At 35.5% G+C, this 20,071-nt stretch overlaps 1 protein-coding gene across 1 annotated transcript; it reads right to left on the bottom strand.

Moving 5' to 3' along the window:
* Positions 1 to 11,557: 11,557 nt before the first annotated feature.
* LOC113330483 lies at positions 11,558 to 19,734 on the bottom strand. The gene is made up of 6 exons (XM_026577290.1): positions 19,283 to 19,734; positions 18,932 to 19,190; positions 18,701 to 18,844; positions 16,966 to 18,577; positions 12,369 to 12,603; positions 11,558 to 12,191 (listed from the first exon to the last, which is right to left on the bottom strand). Exons 1-6 carry the CDS (start codon positions 19,732 to 19,734, stop codon positions 11,558 to 11,560), a joined length of 3,336 nt encoding a protein of 1,111 aa, XP_026433075.1.
* Positions 19,735 to 20,071: the final 337 nt, after the last annotated feature.

Below are 20,071 nucleotides of genomic sequence, written 5' to 3' on the forward strand. Positions count from 1 at the left end.
TCTCTAACTAGTTCTTATGAGTCATTTGAACTAGTTATGTTGAAGATGAATAAGGTTGATATGAAAGTGCTCATATGGCTAACCATTGGTTAACTACTGTTGAACCAACTACGTGTACACGTTTAGGTACGATTACACAAACCTAAATGAACGTGCATTTCATTTGTGCATAAAAATGTAAGATTCGATCTAACGGTTGAAAGATATTAGCTTGAATCTAATCAAGTTTTCATCTAACGGTGAATATTGAATGCTTTGTTACCAAGGTAGCATTGATTGCAAACCCTGATTTGAAGACTATATAAAGGAGAACTCTAGCAACTGGGAAACCTAATCCCCACATCTCCTGTGTGATACTAGTTGTATAAGCTAGAGTCGATTCTCCTTTAACCTTTGGTTTCTATCGAGACCCTGTAGGTTAACGACTTGAAGACTTCATTGGGATTGTGAAGCCAGACCCAACTATTTTCTCTGTAGTTGCGTGATCTGATCTTGTTGTTTCTATCGTATTGAGTACAATTGTAAAATTGGCTCGAGATTAATTTCTCCGATAGGCAAGATAGAAAAGTAGTCACAAACATCTTCGTCTCATCGTTTGTGATTCCACAATATCTTGTTTCGCTAGTCGATTAAGATTATTGTGAGGTGATTGATATTTCTAGGTTGTTCTTCCGGAACATAAGACCGGTATATCAATTGGTTCATGTTCACCTTGATTTATCAAAAGACGGAATAAAACTCGTAGGTATTTCTGTGGGAGAAAGATTTATCTATTCCTGTAGACTTTTCTGTGTAATACAGATTTGTTCATGAAAGTCTTCGACTTTGGGTCGTAGCAACTCTTAGTTGTGGGTGAGATCAACTAAGGGAATCAAGTACGTACTAACCTGCTGGGATCATAGAAGTAAGGAGCGCAACTGTACCTTGGATCAGTGTGATATTGATTTGGGTTCAACTACATTCCAGACCGAAGTTAGTTTGTAGTAGGCTAGTGTCTGTAGCGGCTTAATATAGTGTGTGTTCAATCTGGACTAGGTCCCGGGGGTTTTCTGCATTTGCGGTTTCCTCGTTAACAAAACTTCTGGTGTCTGTGTTATTTCTTTTCCGCATTATATTTTGTTATATAATTGAAATATCGCAGGTTATGCGTTGAATCGATCAATTGGTAAATCCAACCTTTGGTTGTTGATTGAAAGTGATTGATCCTTGAACATTGGTCTTTGGTACCGTTCAAGTTAATTTCTCTTGTATTCAATTGGACTCGCAGATTTCTATTTTCTTGAGTAAGTATTGAATCGATAAATTAAGATATAACTATTTGATATACTTTTTATTAAGATTGAGTCTGACTGTCTAGTTGATTCTCTTGAAAGTATATTGGAGTTAGTCCATACAGACTGCTAAGTGAAATATTGAGTGAGGTTGTTAGACCCCCACTTTTTCAAAGGATTTGAAGTTATCGAATATTTGAAGATGCATAGATTGAAGTTATATCAAACATTCTAGTGTGAGGGGTTTGATATTATTAATTTTGGGTATGAAGCAAGTTAAAGTGTTTGAGAAGAATGGGATTATTTGAGATTGTCCGCATTCGTTTGGGGTGGTGCTCCACATCGAAGGATTTGACGCTAATACTTATTGAAGCATATAACTCTATGCATTCCGCATAACTTCGGGTAAAAAATTTCGTGTTCGGGTATTAAATTTAATTTGGGTAGTTGATTGTATACTTTACTTCGTTTCGTATGGGGATCGTCTGATTGTTTTTCTGAAGACCTACAAATGGTTGGTTTTTCCTACCTCGTGTTCACTAAGCCCTGATTCGGAAGGTAGGGTTCACCGGATGAAATATAGTTAACCGTTTGTCCTTTCCTAACACCGAGGCCTGACGGGTACAATTGATTGAGTTGTGAAAAACTTCTCAGTTAAGCGTGCTCGTCTGAGAATAGTCACATGATGAGTGACCTCCCGGGAAGCTGCTTACAGATGACCATAGTAGTGCCGTTAAAAATCCCACATTGTTGGATAACCACAATGGATAAGTGGGAACAATACCGGTGACAAATGGATACAAATAGGTATGTGTAGTTTATGCTCGGGTGGGGGGTATGCCACGTGGTTGGGATAGATATTGGTCTCATAAGAGGCAAGGAACTTTTACATTATATCGAGGCCTTTTTCAGCACCAATCGTCTCTACAGTTGGAAATAAAATCTTCAATTGAACGTGCTCGGGAGGGAGTAATCCAAGGATGGGTGACCTCCCGAGAAGCTGTTGTTGGATGTCCTCGTTGGAGGGTCGAGTCACTACAAGCCACGTTTTAAGAAAAAGGGCATCATATTTAAGATACAAGCTTCAGTTTGTATGTTAGTTGAAGTAAATATGGCAACATTAGTGTGTGAAATTCTTATTATTGTTCTGGTACATAGGGTAAAAGTTTGATATCAGTCGTCATTAGTTGGATCATTTTATTATTGATTTTTTGACATAAAAAGTTGAAGGATGTGAAGAGGAAGTGAGACTCGAAGATTATTACGACTTAAATTGGAGAAGGAAGTAAAGATTTGGTGAGACTTTTCTTAAAGATTTCATTTTGGGAATTGTTGACAGTTATCAAGGCTCAACATGATCCATCTTCAAAGAGTTTGATTTTGGTTTGGAGTATTTGTTGTGTGTGGCACAAGTAAGTTCAAGTAATGATTTTTTGATGCACGTGACATTTTTCGGACTTACACGAAGATATTAGTTGTGGTAAAGCTATGTGTTAAAGCACTGCTTGGTCGAACTCCCAAGTTTTGCTATCCCAATCTTGTTATCAATGTTAGATTCAATAAACTATATCTTGGTTTGTAGTCTACAAAAGTCAAGTCTCATACTAGGATTAAAGTATGGTAGTTGAATATCAAACATCACTGAATAACCTTCAAAGATTGAAGAGTGAAAATCAAATGATACATATGTATGTGAAGACTGAACCATCCTATTTACTCATAGCATTTACCGCTCTATCTTATGAGACTAAATCGTATGCTTTTAGTAGATTTAATATAAGAATAAATTTCGAATCAAGCTTGTCTTGATAAATATCTCGAAATATAAATCAAGCAATGGATGTTTCAGATCTTTGACAATCTTGGTTAAGAATAATTTATTATTCATGAACTATTTTTTTTTCAAGTTGATCATTTGGAAATTGCCCAAGCATGATATTTATCATTTATGACTATTGAGAATGTTTCATGTTTAAAGAGAGTTTTCAGAACTAACGGAAATTATGGACACAGGGTAGTATGCATACCCAGTACTCATACCATAGTGATATGAGTTCCGGAATAGGGAAGGTACGCATAATTAGTACGTGTAACCTAAGGTTATGAGTTCATGAATAGGATGGAGGTACGCAGACCCAGTACGTGTACCCATGGGATATGAATTCGTGAATGGCTAAGGGTACACATACCCAGTACGTGTACCCCAAACATCCCGAGTTCATGAACTGGTCTATAAGTATGTATGCGTACCCCTACACATACCTACCTAGTATCGAACTAAGCAGATGTTCATAAAATATTTTCATAAATATGTTTGGCATTTCTACAACTCTCAAAAACACTTATAAGATAACCTTTTTCACTAAATCACTCTGTATTTGTGAATCATGGTATAAGTTTTCAGTTAATGAACACGATTTATTCTTGTATGTTCGCAAGGCATATTTTCCACGAATTATCATTGTACACGGTTCCAGAATCCTAGACCATAGTGTATATTCTTCTGTGTAATGGCGAACTTTTCACATGCTTACAGGAATTCCTAATAAGAATTTCATCTAAACCGAGAAAGTTTTGCCTGAATCTCAAGTTATCTTATCTTGAATTCAAAATTAGGTAGAGCCTTGAAAATGTATAAATAGAGAGACTCAAGCAACAATATGGCGGATCCAGCACAAACATCCGAAGAGGACACAATCCATTCTTGACGATCAAACTAAAATGCTATTAAAATTCCCATACATCGATAATAACTAAACTAATACCATATGGGTTGTTTAAACTTGAAATTTAAAGGAACAAACGAGATTATATCCAAACATGGTCTTTAATTTTATTTTAAAGTAATTATTTTTAGTATGTAGAATTGAAAATGTATGTAATAACCTTAAGTTAGTTGCGAATAATATTGTGGTAAAAAATATGGGTTTACAAAGTTAGTTTCAGCAAAATTCAAGTAGAATTTTTAATTTTTCAAAATACTCAAGGGGGAAAGTGACCCCACTGGACCCACTGTGGATTCTCCACTGTGCAACATGACTTTCTCAATCCTTGACAATTATGTGTCCTAGTTGCTTGCTAGAATCGTCCTCTATTAGGCTAGGTTTTCTCCGAGAAATATAATTAGGTTATGAATTAAATACTCACTTAGGGATTCGTATATCCAGGTCTGATTATCTTTTACCTGATATTTTATGTATCCTGATCTTGTTCATATTGATTTCTGAGGTTCTTGTTATCTCAGATCAGCAACGAGATAAGTAAGCATTACAAATTTATCTTCGTCTCAGACTTTGTGATTCCACAAGATATATATTTAAAACTTTTCTTCATTAGTTTGTTCGGATTTTTCTTGGGAGGTGGTTTCTAATTCATACTTCTCAGCTAACTAAGTGCATGTGTTCCAAAATCGTGAGGTTCTAGACTTGTCTATTGCAAACAAATTTCCAAACTTAGATCCGAAGATCAAAAGGGAAATCAAATAGGATTATCTGCTAGAGGCATATTGGTATCAAAATTATTCACTTAGATTGAAGAATTTCTTAGGCTGTAAAGGACGCCGACTAAGGGAATAAACTTCTTACTTGCGTGGTTCAAGAAACGTAAGGAGCATGATTGTAGCTAAATTGCTTGGAGGGTTAATTTGGCCTCAACTACATTCCAGTCCGAAGTCTGATAGTAGGTTAGTGTATGTAGCAGCTTAATATAATTTGTTGTTCAAAGATGGACGAGGTACCGAGGTTTTTCTGCAAGTGTAATGTTCCTCGTTAACAAAACTTTTGGTATCTTGTGTTTTTCCTTTTCCGCATTATATTGTTTTATCTTTATAATGGGAATAACACAAGTAATACATAATCACTCTAGGTAGTTTAAGTCCTTAGTAATTATGATCAATTACGAGACTTGTTCTTGTTGAATTCGTATCTTGAAATATCGATTACAAGTTTCAAACTTGTCCGAATCCGGATTCTATTGATTTGGATACGAATAGATAATATGGATACTGATTTGTGAAATCATCCAAGAACTCTTTTACACAATTAGGTTTAAGGACTTCTTAGTCTATACATATTGATTATGGAAGAGATAAGAGAAAACTCAATATACGCATTGTTCAAGGATCTTTAATTTAGATTTACTTGCAATTATACTAGCTTTTGTCAATACATGTTACCGAATGAAAAAGTTGGTGCTTGGTACCCTTTCTTTTTCACTATAGCTTTTTATTCTTTAATGGGAAACAATTTGGTCAACACTAGTTAGGAATATGCATCTTAGGCATATGACTGAAGAAAAAGTTATTCTATTGTGTTTATGTGAACATTGTAGCTTCACATGGCATATACCTTCAGAGAGAAACGTGGATGCTGGTTTGGATATCAATATACTTACACATGATACCTTTGATGACATCCATTTGGATTTTTAGTGCATTTCTTTTACTGTTTCAGACATAGAAGCTGGATAGACTGTGATATTTGTTTCAGTGGTTTTCTTTTTATAAGTTTTGACATGGTATCTTTTAGGGATCCTCAAATTAGTTTAAACTTCAAGACTATTTTGTACTGGTATTTTTGGTGTGGTAAATACATTCTGGATTTTGAAGTGAAGACCCATTTGTAACAAAGTATCATTTGGCCACTAAATTCTAGGTAAAATTCTATTACATGGAGTAAATAGTTATTTTTACGCATACATCTCGGAAAAAGAACATGTATGTTGTTCAAGTCTTTTTGAATTTTTTTGGGGCCATAGTTTCGGTGTGATTTCTCATGTACCTTTTATCATCCACGAATATTTTTTAAATACTTTTTGTTAGAGCATTGCTCGGTTGAACCCACAAGTTTTATTATCTCAAGCTTGTTTTCAATGTTAGGTGATCAAAACTATATATAGATTTCTAGTCTACCAAGTCAAGTCCCAGACAAGGTAATTATTATAGTTGAGTATCAGAGATCCCTTGAAGACTGAAGATCGATGAAGACATTTGGAGAACTTCTGTATCAGGTATGTGAAGACTGAACCATTGTATTTTACTCACTATACCATCATTCTATCTATTGAGACTATGTCGTGTGACTTATAGTAGGATTACAAAGAAGAAGTTTCAAGTCAAGTTTGTCTTGTGAAAAATCTCGAAATATGATTTAGCAATTAGATGTTCAAATGTCCTAAACAATATTAGTTTTATGAATTAATTCGTGGATCAATAATTTCCCATGCAAATGATCATACCACTTGGGAATGTTTCAAACATCATAAGAGAGAAATATGAACTTACTGATATTTCTACTCAGGGAAGGTTGGAAAACCAGTTCGCAAACTGCAAGTTCAGTTGGGAACAGTTCGCGAACCAGGTTGGCGAGGGTGAACTGAATTTTATAAGTTGGATAAATAGACTAGTGGTTGGGGAACCCGGTTCGTGAACCGTGGTCAAATGAGTTCGGTAGTCTATAAGGGTTGGTGAACCCGGTTCATAAACCGTAGCACCTGACTCGTGAACAATCCCTATGGTTGGCGAACCGTTGTACCAACTATCCCGACGATGTTTAGCAGATGATTAAAGACTTATTATTTTAATATGTTTAGCATTGCTAGAACTGTCTTAAACATTTCTAAGACTTCATTTATCACTTACACTTCTGTGTGTGAATCATGACTAATTTCTTAGGTGTAAATGAACATCAAATAGCCTTCAGTTCTTTGGCTAACTTGCCAAACCGAACATTCACTATACACGGTTTCGTAACTGAACCTAAGTGACTATTCTATTGTATTTTGAAAACCCAAATGGTTTTCTTGATTCTCAAGTTATCTTAAATTCAATTCTAAGATAACCCTGGTATTTGAAAACTATAAATAGAGCATCTCTGTCAACTGGGAAAATCAATCCCTGACATATTGTTTCCTAGTTGATTCTAGAGTCGTCCTTTATTGACCTAGGTTTCCTCTGAGAAACATAATTAGGTCTACGACTAAAAGATTTCGCTTTCGGGATTCGCGAATCCAAGTCTTACTATCTTTACCTTGATAGTTCGTGAATCCTGATCTTGCTTTTCTGTTATTTAGTGTCTCGTAATCTCTTTCAGGCAAGATAGATAGTAATCGCAAAGTTCTCTTTGTCTCAGACTTTGTGATTCCTCGAGATAGATATCTAAAGACTGATCTTAGTTGATCTTTCGAAGATTGTTCTTGAGAGGTGGTTAATATTCTAGGATGCTCTTCGGGAGTCGTAAGTTCCGGATTTGTGAGGTTTTCTATCTTTGTCTATTGCAAACAAATTTTCACACCTTGATCTTTGATCTAAACGGAAATCAAATAGGCTTATCTGTTAGATGCAGATTGGTATCAAAATTCTTCACTTCAGATGAAGCAAATCTTTGGCTGTAAAGGACGTCATATAAGGGAATCAAGTGCGTATAAACTTGCGAGGTTCAAGAGACGTAAGGAGCGCGACTGTACCTGAATTGCTTTAAGAGTCTCAACTACATTCCATTCTGAAGTCTGATAGGAGGCTAGTGTCTGTAGCAGGTTAATATTGTGTGGTGTTCAATCTGGACGAAGTCCCGGGGTTTTCTGCTATTGCGGACAAAATTTCCGGTGTCTTGTATTTTTCCTTTTCCGAATTATATTATTTATATTTATAATTGGATATGTATTGAATTATAATATAACTAGATACGTCCGCTTAATTGTAATCGATTACGAGACTGGTTTCTTGTAGAGTTCGTATCTTGAAAGATAAATAACAAGTTTAATCACTTGGTAGAATTCCGATTGAATTGTATGGATACGACAAGATTGATCTTGGATATTGATTTTTGAGATCGTCCAAGTACTCTTCTTAACAATCAGGTTCACAGACCTTGGGTCTATATACATAGTGATTGAGTAGAGGTTGAGATATAAACAATATATACATATTGTCAAGTATCATTAAGTTGGTCTACTTGTTATTGTATTAAGTTTTTTCTATGCAGGTTGCCGAACGAAAAGATTGGTGTCTTTTGTATCCCTTGCGTTTTTACTTCTCAACAATGGTCAATTTCTTGTTGCCAAATTTATTCCGTGTGAGAGGAGGTAACTTTGGAGTTTGTGTCGAAAAAGGTGTTCTTTCTTTGGTAACCCTGGAGATGTGTTTTGTAATTGTTGATCAATCTGGAACTCTTGGTGGAGAAATTTATGTTACATCAACGAAGATGATTTGAGAGGTTTTGGTTTAGTTGGACAAATGTTCTCCCTAGCTCATCTACTAAAATATTGAGATTGAGGTTTCAATAGTAACATAGGGGTAGAAGATAAGATGTAAGATTTCCTCTGAGAGGTCTCTGCAACAACAATTTAGGTTTTGTCATCATTTTCTTCACAGTTTAATGTGAGAAGTTATCACTAGGATAGTTATTTAGGGACTTATTATAGTTTCCTAAGAGCAAGAAGAGAATAAATGAGCACAAAAACGCTTTGGATAGTTTGTTTGGAGCTCGTGGAGCTGCCTAAGTTTGAAGATGACCGGGTATTTGGGTCATTGTATGTTATGAGGGATGATTTTATAGATATCGTTCGGAACGTCCGTATACTGGTACATGTTTTTTAGGGTAAGGTTGACTAAATGGTATGCTTAAGACAAAGTGTAATTTTTATGAAGTTTTTTCCTCTGTATTTAATCACATGTGTATCCGAGTCATGTAGCTTTGTTGATGACAGTTTGACTAAGTGTACAAAGTTGAAACTGTATTCTTTCCTGTATATTTGATAAAGGACATTAATTTGTCATAACCATTTTAATTTGAAGTTGCTGGTTTAGTTAGGAAGTTTGGCATGTCATCTTTTGGACTGGTTCGTTTTTTCATAAGTTAGTGATTTGTAGAGCTTGCCATGTTTGGTTTCTTTGTATCTTCTGACTCTTTTTAGGATATGCTCCATGTGCACATTTCAGGGATGCACTTATTTTTTGGGGTTATTTTTGTGCCAAAAAAAATAATCAATGTGTTTGAAGAACGATTGATTTTATAGGTCTGAGATAAAGGAGTTTTGCTTTGGTTCTGCTAAGAAGACACTTGTGCAAAAGTTTGGACGAGATTTGTTGACTTCGGTCATTTGAGGGTTCAGTTGGTACTTGATCCACTTTATTGTCATAGAAAACTTTTGGATGCTGAGACCATTTTTGTGGTTAGAAGATCGACTCAAATAGTGGAGTATTTACCGAGGTGGATATTTGTTGAAACATCGATAAGGCGGAGAATTTTTTTATTATTGTCGAAGTTTTGGAAGGTCCGAAAAATTCCAAAACGCACCTAGGAATCCTTTTTGTGGGATTTTTTTCTTCCATCAGTATTTCATAATTGATCTCCAAAATTCAATTATGGAAGCTTAATTAGGGTTTTCATTTTTAGAAGATACTTGGATGTTAAGTTTACTAAGAGGCCAAGTTTGTGATTAGTATATAAGGAGGATTCTATGTTGAAGAAAACATATGGTTTACTAGAGAGAGTTATAGAGTAAACAATGTGGTTCTCTAAGGTTTTGAGGGATTTCATCCCACCTCTGGAGTTTTAGTGAGACGAGAGGGACCATTCTATGGTGTTGAAAGATACGCCATTAGTATTGAGAGAGTACACCGTTATGGTTCGATGGACAATAGTTCATTGAAGAAGTATTTGTTGCGAAGATGTGTAAGACATCGTGTAGTAAAGATAAGATCACTTGTTCATGATGGTGGAAGATATACACTGTTTATGAGGAGACCATCGTTTAGGAGGAGGTCATCGTTGGTATATACCATATCATCCACTTGAGAGAGTATACATCGCCGGTGTTGGAAGATATATCGTTTAGAAGGAGATCACCTCGTTATTGAGATAACTACTATACTTTTTGGTTAAAATCAACATTTGAAGTATGGAAATGTTTTGTTTGTGGAAATTAATAGGGTTTATGATCAACATATTGTTAGATCATAATTTTTTGATTGATCCGCCAATCATTTAGTGCGTTTCAATTTTGTGGTTCCATTATAATAAAGAAGAAGTCTCAGTCGTTTGTGGACGTAGGCTTATTGCCGAACCACGTTAAATCTTGTGTGCTTTATTTATTGTTTCGTTTGTGGTTGCATCTTGATTATATATCATTCTACGTTGGTACGAAGATATAGTGTCCTTTGGGATAAATCGAGTTCGATTTCCCCCACAAATACTATCTAAACCTATCACAGATATATAGCCATTACGGTGCCATGTAGACTAGCCATGATATATGTCCTTACTCCATGTGGATACACTCCATGGGTCTCCAATTGTTCCTGATTAAAATGATACTTTTATTTGGTCCCTCACTCATGAGGTTCTCAAGTATTTTGATATGTAGGTGGAGTATACTACATTCCTACTAAATTGTGGATACCTCTGTTCTTGGAGGTCACACGCATCTTCTATAGATCATATGTGAGAATAATGCTTTACATGCCAAAATAGTACGTTGAAAACTTGAATACAACTCCATGGATTTAACAACACTTTGCATCTATATGCATTTACAAGAAATTGGTCTAAGACAAGAGAAGCATTGTCTGATTTACATTTATTATTGTTATAGAGGGCACGTGCTAAATGTTTAATAAGTTAGAGGTGCGGGATTTAATCGAGGTATTCAAAATATTTGTACATATTAATGAGATTACACATTAATTATTCGCAGATGATACCATAATCTTTTCTCCAAATTCAAGAGCCCAAATTCACAATGTAAGAGCAATTTTTATTTATTTCAAACTGATTTCGAGGCTTGATGTCCATCTAGGAAAAATTAAGCTTATGACATCGGTATCCAAATTTACTTGAGGTTAATTCGACTATAATGGGTTTCACAAAAGAAAAACTTCCTTTTATTTATCTGGGATGCTAGCGGGCTATGTTTATGAATGCAAGGTGTATTGGGAACCATTGATCGGAAGAACAGAAAAGAAGTTACAGGGTTGCAACAAAGCTTTTTTTCTTTTACTCGGTCAAATAAAATTAAAAAAGCGAAAAACTGTACAGGGATTAGGTCTCCCTAATGACTAGCCGTGAAGCCACTCACTGGAAAACCTATTTGAAACGATAATAAACCCTTCCAGGCCATTCCACAGATGGAATAAAACCTGGCCTACCCTCATAAAACTCAAAATTATCCTCAGCCAGCAAACAGGCTTGCTTGCCCGAGGCATCAGCTGATAAATTAACCTCCCTACAACTATGTATATAACGAACGTTGATGTAGTAAGACTTCGCAATTTTCCACTTCTGCACCAGCTACCAAGGAAGCTCACCCTTTTGAAAAGCTTGAATGCAACTCTTCGAATCAGAATGAATGCAAATACTCCGCATATTCCATCTCTTAGCCACAATCACACCATAAATAATTGCACATACTTCCACATAGAAATTGGTTTGCCAACCAAGGTCAACACAAAGAACACCAAGCACCTCCGAACTTGCATCACAGAAAACAACAACTGAACCAGCTTGGCCTGGGTTTCCGAAAGATGCACCATCACAACAGATCATGATTTCATCTTGATTAGGAGGAGTCCAACTAATCTCAATTGGGGTAGACGTTTTGCATGATCTATGCCGCACCTTGAAATAATTCAGAATGCGTAACTCCTCTAAAGTATTATACATGTGGCCCTTCATTCTAATTGAATTATCACGAATTACCTGATAAACTCTCCCTTTAAAGACAAGCCATTGAAGTGCCATATTATCAAAATAAGACTTATTGGGTAACTTCCATAACTCCGTGACAATTGCAAGATTTGCAACTAACCACAGGTCCTTTATCATTCTTCTTCGACCCTTAGCAGCCTTATACGAGTCCACCAGGTCTTCACTTGGTTCCAGCTTGAAAATTCCAGCCACCCAAGCCCAAATCCTCCTAGCAACTCTGCAATGCCAAGTGATGTGTCTAAGAGTTTCGCAACTTTTCCTGCATAAGCGGCACGTAGTAGGCATGCTCCTACATGTCTTCTTAATAATATTGTATTCACTAGCACAACATTAATTGTCCCAAATCTTCCAGTGTTGCACACTCAAGGTAGGGTGCACAACCTGTCTAGTAAACAGATGTGCACAAGGCACAACTTCTGCCGGCGTCTTAAGAGCGGCCTTAGCCGACTTAACTGAAAAAATGCCTTCGCTATCTAAATACCAAATTTTATAATCCTCACCACCAGCAATAACAGGCAAATTTGAAACATCGATATTACAACGAATCATCAAATCTCTTGTTTTTTCAGGAATAACCCAAACACCATCAAAAATGATATCACTTACTTTAGACTTAAAATCATTAGGGCCTTTGTGATAAGCATGTATATAATACATTTTATACTCATATTTATATTAGATATGATACAATATTTTAGTTACTAATACTATTTTAGTGCTTTTGTAGAAAGTACAAGTAAATTCGATCATCCAGCGAATAAACAGCAAAATGTGAGACTTAATGGTGTTTGCGACAAAAATGGAAAAATGTGGTTGTCCTGGTACTTCCATATATCAGCAACCACAATGATGAAATGTGGTTGGCCTGGTATTTCCATGTATCAGCAACCACAATGATCAATTATGTTGTCCTGGTATTTCTATATATCAGCAGCACTTATTATGCTGGCCTGGTATTTCCATGTATCAGCAGCCAGGTTGTCCTGGTATTTCCATGTATCATCAACCATAATTATGAAATGGGGTTGGCCTGGTATTTCCATATATCAACAACCACAATGATGAAATGAGGTTGACCTGGTATTTCCATATATATCAGCAGCATAAAATTGTTTCACAGGCGAGGCACAAACGCAACAAATGAATTGAAATCAAAGTGGGGTTGGCACATGCAAACTGAAAATGGAAGTATTTTATCTTTCTTACTTTATTACAAATATATTCCACCGGGAAAGATAATTTATTTGCCATGTGAAGAATTAATTGAGGAATATTTACACGTGAGATTATTTTGGAAATAAAGTAACTCTTTCTTCATTTGGGAGATTTTGGAAATAAGGAGAGATTATTATTTCATTGGAAGAACGAGGTGTCAATACTATTTGGGGAAAGATACTGATGACGACATCAACTTGCATGCAAGATATTTTCATAGAATAATTTATTTTGATTCTTTGATTAATGAAATAGAAGAGAGGGAAGGTTATAAAAAGGGGATCGACCAGAGAGCCGTTCACAGAGAAGAGGCGACAAGGGTTTGGTGTATTTTGAGTTTTATTTTCTCATGGTTTGTTAAATTGTTTGTTAGGGTTTAGATTGAAACCAATTTATTTATATAAACTCTACGATGATATTTCTAATTATGATTCATTGATTAGTGATTTCTCTTCATATAGCTTGGTTTTTAATCGATTATGTGATTTTCTTGATTACTTATGCTTTTCAATTGATATAGCGTGCTTGGTTAAATTCTTTGACGCAATATGCTTTAGGATTGATATGTAATACTTTAGAATCACTACCCATGAAGCGAAGGAAATTACAGCGGAGAAACCATATTTTAGAATTTAAACATATTATCTTCCGAGACATGAGATTGATTTCGAAATTTGTCTTGAGTAATAAATAGAAATTAGTAGAGTCTTATATGATTGAATTGGTATAAATCGAAAACTCTAGCAACCCTAATAACCCATTCTCATTTGTTTATAGTTAGAATTATTATTATTTCATTTTTTTTTCTGAAAATCGTTAAAACGTTATCTCTTTGATTATTGAGTTTTGGTATTAGTTAGTAGAAGTATTTTCACACTCCTTGTGGGAACGACCTGTACTTTCCATTGTTCTACTGCTTAGACGCTGTGCACTTGCAGTATTTTATTGTAGGTTTCTGAACCTACTAAGTTTTTGGCGCCGCTGCCGGGGAGTGGTTGCCTAATACTCTCTGATTGATATCTTGTACATAGTTTGCTTTTTTTAATTTTTTTAAATTTTTTTAAATTTTTTTAAATTTTTTTAAATTTTTTTCTGTACATAATTTATTTTTATTTTTCTTTTAGTTTTATTTTAGTTCTTTTTACGCAGTTTGCTTGGAATTTTCCAGGTACCTTAGTTTGAAGTGCTACCAGCAAAAAGATGCACTCGCAAAGCTTTTGCAAGAGCCGCTTGGAAGATCCACTAGAAGTTTGCTTAGCTCATTTTGGGTATGATTTTGATGATGATAGTGTTATATGTGAAGTCAATGCCTTATTAGACTCCACACCACTGCTAGACACTAATAAATGGAAACCCAAACTAGAACCTCTAATTTTGTCAGAGTCTCGACTAGTTCTATTAGACGAGAAAGCTCCGACCTTGACCCTTAAGTCATTAAGTTCTGAATTTTTTTGTCTTGATGATATTGATAATGAAACCGTTTTAACTGATAATGGGTCTATGAGTCGTGATATTATTACTCCATTGAGCTATTGTTCCGCGGATGAATTTGAACCAATATTAGCTGCAAAAATCATTTCAGCTGATTTTAAACATGATTTAGAGAGTGCTCTGCGAATAGAAATTGTCAAAAAATCCGAACCTGTTGCTTATGGGAGTGATGTAATTTTCACTTACAATTTTCTATTGGGAATGAATTTAAACATCTTTCTGGAGGTTTATAGTATTTGCAGGTGCATATTTTCAGCTGACCGGATTAGTTGGGATGATCCTCAACTTTTTAGACTATATATATATGATTGGATGTCTACTTTGGGGTACCAACCTCACCTTGTTTGAGACTACATGCTATTGGCAAGTTGGGAAACAAATACATTTCGCTTCATGGGAGTCAACCCATCAGATTTGTTCCCTCTACTCTATCTCTTATTTTTATTGTTTATTTTTGTATTTCCCATCTTAATTTCTACGTTGGATGACTCAATTACATTGAGGACAATGTAATGTTTAAGTGTTGGGGAGTGGGTAATTATCCATATTTTTGCAGGTTTTCACTTTTCTTAGAATTAAAATAAATAAATAAAAAATAAATCGATTGCATAATATCTTTGTTTTGCTCGAGGACTAGCAAAATATAAGTGTGGGGTGTTGATAAGCATATATATGCTACATTTTATACCAATATCTATATTAGATATGATACAATATTTTAGTTAATAATACTATTTTAGTGCTTTTGTAGAAAGTACAAGTGAATTCGATCATCCAGCGAATAAACAGCAAAATGTGAGACCTAATGGTGTTTGCGACGAAAATGGAAAAATGTGGTTGGCCTGGTACTTCCATATATCAGCAACCACAATGATGAAATGTGATTGGCCTGGTATTTCCATGTATCAGCAACCACAATGATCAATTATGCTGGCCTGGTTATTCTATATATCAGCATCACTTATTATGCTGGCCTGGTATTTCCATGTATCAGCAGCCGGGTTGTCCTGTTATTTCCATGTATCAACAACCATAATTATGAAATGGGGTTGGCCTGGTATTTCCATATATCAGCAACCACAATGATGAAATGAGGTTGGCCTGGTATTTCCATATATATCAGCAGGATAAAATTGTTTCATAGGCGAGGCACAAACGCTGCAAATGAATTGAAATCAAAGCGGGGTTGGCACATGCAAACTGAAAATGGGAGTATTTTATCTTTCTTACTTTATTACAAATATATTCCACCGGGAAAGATAATTTATTTTCCATGTGAAGAATTAATTGAGGAATATTTACACGTGAGATTATTTTGGAAATAAAGTAACTCTTTCTTCATTTGGAAGATTTTGGAAATAAGGAGATATTATTATTTCATTGGAAGAACGAGGTGGCAATACTATTTGGGGAAAGATATTGATGACGACATCAAATTGCATGCAAGATATTTTCATAGAATAATTTATTTTGATTCTTTGATTAATGAAATAAAAGAGAGGGAATGTTATAAAAAGGGGATCGACCAGAGAGCCATTCACAGAGAAGAGGCGACAAGGGTTTGGTGTATTTTGAGTTTTATTTTCTCATGGTTTGCTAAATTGTTTGTTAGGGTTTAGATTAAAACCAATTTATTTATATAAAATCTACGATGATATTTCTAATTATGATTCATTGATTAGTGATTTCTCTTCATATAGCTTGGTGTTTAATCGATTATGTGATTTTCTTGATTAATTATGCTTTTCAATTGATATAGCGTGCTTGGTTAAATTCTTTGACACAATATGCTTTAGGATTGATTTGTAATACTTTAGAATCACTACCCATGAAGCAAAGGAAATTACAGCGGAGAAACCATATTTTAGAATTTAAACATATTATCTTCCGAGACATGAGATTGATTTCAAAATTTGTCTTGAGTAATAGATAGAAATTAGTAGAGTCTTATATGATTGAATTGGTAGAAATCGAAAACCCTAGCAACCCTAATAACCCATTGTCATTTGTTTATCGTTAGAATTATCATTATTTCATTTTGTTTCTGAAAATCGTTAAAACATTATCTCTTTGATTATTGAGTTTTAGTATTAGTTAGTAGAAGTATTTTCACACTCCTCGTGGGAACGACCTATACTTTCCATTGTTCTACTACTTAGACATTATGCACTTGCAGTATTTTATTGTAGGTTTCTGAACCTACCAGGAAGTGATGCTAAGTCTTTGCGCAATAGAACAATCACCACACCAATTATCAAAAAATAGGGAAGTATTAGCACCATTACCTATAATTGAGCCTGTATGCTTCTGCACAAAATTGTAAACCAAGCGAATTCCAGGAAAAACCAAAGAAGCCAACTTATAATTTATCAGATTGCCATTGACCTTAAAGTATTTGGCCCTCAAAAATCTGGCCCAAATCTTGTTTGAATCCCGAATAGAAATCCAAAGCTTCATTAGCATAGCTCTATTAACATCATTTAACTTCTTAATGCCAAGACCACCTTCACGCTTTGAGAGACATAGATCATCATATAGAAACGTAAAATATTTACGTTTCTCAGCATCACCGGACCAAAGAAAATTTCTAATGGCCCTTTCAACTTGCTTAATAACCGTGCATGGCCATTTGTAAAAAGCCATAGAATGAATAACATAGCTAGAAATCACCGACTTAATTAGCACAAGCCTCGCCTGAAATGATAAAAGTTTACCTTTCCAGCCAGCCAGCTTGTTCATAATCTTCTCAACAACTTGGCGAACATGAATATGCCGAACAATACCAGGCTTCAATTGAATACCTAAGTATTTATCCGGAAACATAGCTCTCTCCATACCCAAATAGTTAGAAATAACAATAGCACGAGAAATTATATCACCTCCAAAATAAAACTTGCTCTTTGCATAGTTTACGCACTGGCCAGATGCATGTTCATACAAAACAAGCATATTCTTCAAATTTTGCAAACTATGAAGATTACCTCTGCAGAATATAAGGATATCATCCGCAAAAAGCAAGTGTGTAGGCGCCACACCTTTTTTACTAACCATAACATTCATACTATGATTTGCAAACAACTTGGAAAAATTGTGACTTAAAACATCTTCAATAAGAAAAATGATCAAAGGTGAGAGAGGATCACCTTGACGCAGACCTCTAGTAATACTGAAATAACCTTCACGGTAGACATTAATCATAACAGAAATCCGAGCTGAGCTAAAGATATTAAGAACCCACATGCACCAAGAATCAGAAAATCCATATTGACGAAAAACTTCAGCTATGAAATCCCAACTTACCGTATCAAAAGCTTGAGCAATATCCAGTTTGAGGCCAACTTTCCCATGCTTCCTTTCTGTATTGATCTCATTGATCAATTCAGACGCCAAAGCTATATTCTCATGTATGTTTCTACCCTTCATAAACTCCACTTGTTCTTCAGAGATCAGCTTATTTAGCACAGTACCAAGCCTGGTATCCATAATCTTAGTAATGATCTTGAAGAAAAAATTACTCAAGCCAATTGACCTATAATCTTTAATAGCATCAGATTTGTTATTTTTTGGAATAAGAAAAATAAAACTAGAGTTAATTCCATTGGGAATTTTACGCATAGACCAACAGTTTGCAATGGCATTAAAGAGATCTCTAGAAATAATTTCCCAAAACTGTCTATAGAAAGAGCCTGTGAAGCCATCTGGGCCAGGCGCAGAATCAGCTCCCAAGTCAAAAACCGCCACTCTAACTTCCTCCAAAGATGGAATAGCATCCATGTAAGCACTCTCAGCAACTGAAATGCTCTCATGTTCAATATCAAATAAAACTGGATCAATATGAACGTCACCACCATTGAACTTGGCCTGATAATGATTAACAATGAAATCCTTTATCTCATCCTGCAAAAACAAAGTAGTATAGTTAGAAACCTTAAGCTCTGAGATGGTATTTTGACTTCTCCTCATGCGGATGCTATTATGAAAGAAACGAGTATTTTGGTCACCATCCTCCGACCAAGTTACTCTCGACTTCATCTTAAGCATAATTGCCAACTCCGTTCTCACATCATCAACGACCTTTTTGGCATCCGCAACCTTTAGGAATTGAAACTCATCAGCCGAATCATAATCAAGAAGACCATTCTCAGTTTCAAGTTTCAATTCAGCCTGCTTCAAGCAAAATTGCACATATCCAAAAATAGTTCTTCCAAATCTTCAACACCTCCTTTATCTCTTCAGCTTAGAATTAAAAACAAAAGGGGGAGCACCATTAAGATCCAAATTCCAGTTCTCCTCAACCAACTGCATAAAACCTGGATGGGAAAGCCACATCTTCTGAATTCGAAAAGGAACTCTATACGGCCTTGGATTTTCAAAAGCAAACCCAAAAAGGGGGGAATGATCTGAACAAACCCTAGGCAAGGCCTTGCATCTCCAGTTCGCATACTTATAGCACCAAGCATCATTAACAACCACTATATCATGTTTAGAGACAATTCTTTGAGCTCCACTTCTACAATTAGACCAAGTATATTTTTTACCAATAGCATCAGCCTCAACCAAACCATTGTCAGAAATCCAGCTACGAAACTCATTCGTATAAACCTCTTTGATAGGCCTTCACCCTTGTTTTCCTCCAAGCGTAAAACGCAATTAAAATATCCCAACACCAACCAAGGAATAGATATAAAACCTAAACCCAATTGATGCCAAAGTCTCTTTATTGCCACCGGATTATAAGAAGCATAAACAGCCGCAATGAAATCCCCCGCAAATTTCACAGTAATTGCTTGCTTTGGAGTAGACAAAATATCAGGCCTCAATAGAGTATTCCTCCATAAAATCCAAAAATTACCTTTTTCTCCATCAACCTCATTTTTAATAACATCTTCACAAAAATCAACCAATTTAAGCGACCTAACAAAACGTGCAGTACAGAAAATATGCGGCTCTGCAATGCAAATTACGTCAGGTTTGTGCAAGAAAGAAAGCTCATTCAACTTGGCTCTTCCACCATCCTTAGACAAGCCTTGAGCGTTCCAATAAAAGACACGCATTATTTAACCACGCTCCTTGAAGGGCTTGCCGAACCCTTATCGTCCTCTTTGCGTATCTGACTTCTACCTCTTCTAACAACTTGGCCATCATCCTCAACCGGCTTGGCACCAGGTTTGATTTTCTTTTTTTGGCGCGGTTTTAACATCGCCCTTCTTAGCCAAATTATCCAATTTCTTCTTCTCAGCTAACTCTCTTTTAAGTTTATCTTCCTCATCTTTAGCGGCACTCCATTCCAATTTTTCAGCTTCAGTCTCTACGTTACTAGTACTAGCAGATTGAAAGGAATCTGGCGGATTTTTCTTAATAGGCAATGCATCAGCTTCAATGCTTTCTTCT

This window comes from Papaver somniferum, unplaced genomic scaffold (genome assembly GCF_003573695.1).
Source record: "Papaver somniferum cultivar HN1 unplaced genomic scaffold, ASM357369v1 unplaced-scaffold_118, whole genome shotgun sequence".
Taxonomy (NCBI): Eukaryota; Viridiplantae; Streptophyta; class Magnoliopsida; order Ranunculales; family Papaveraceae; genus Papaver; species Papaver somniferum.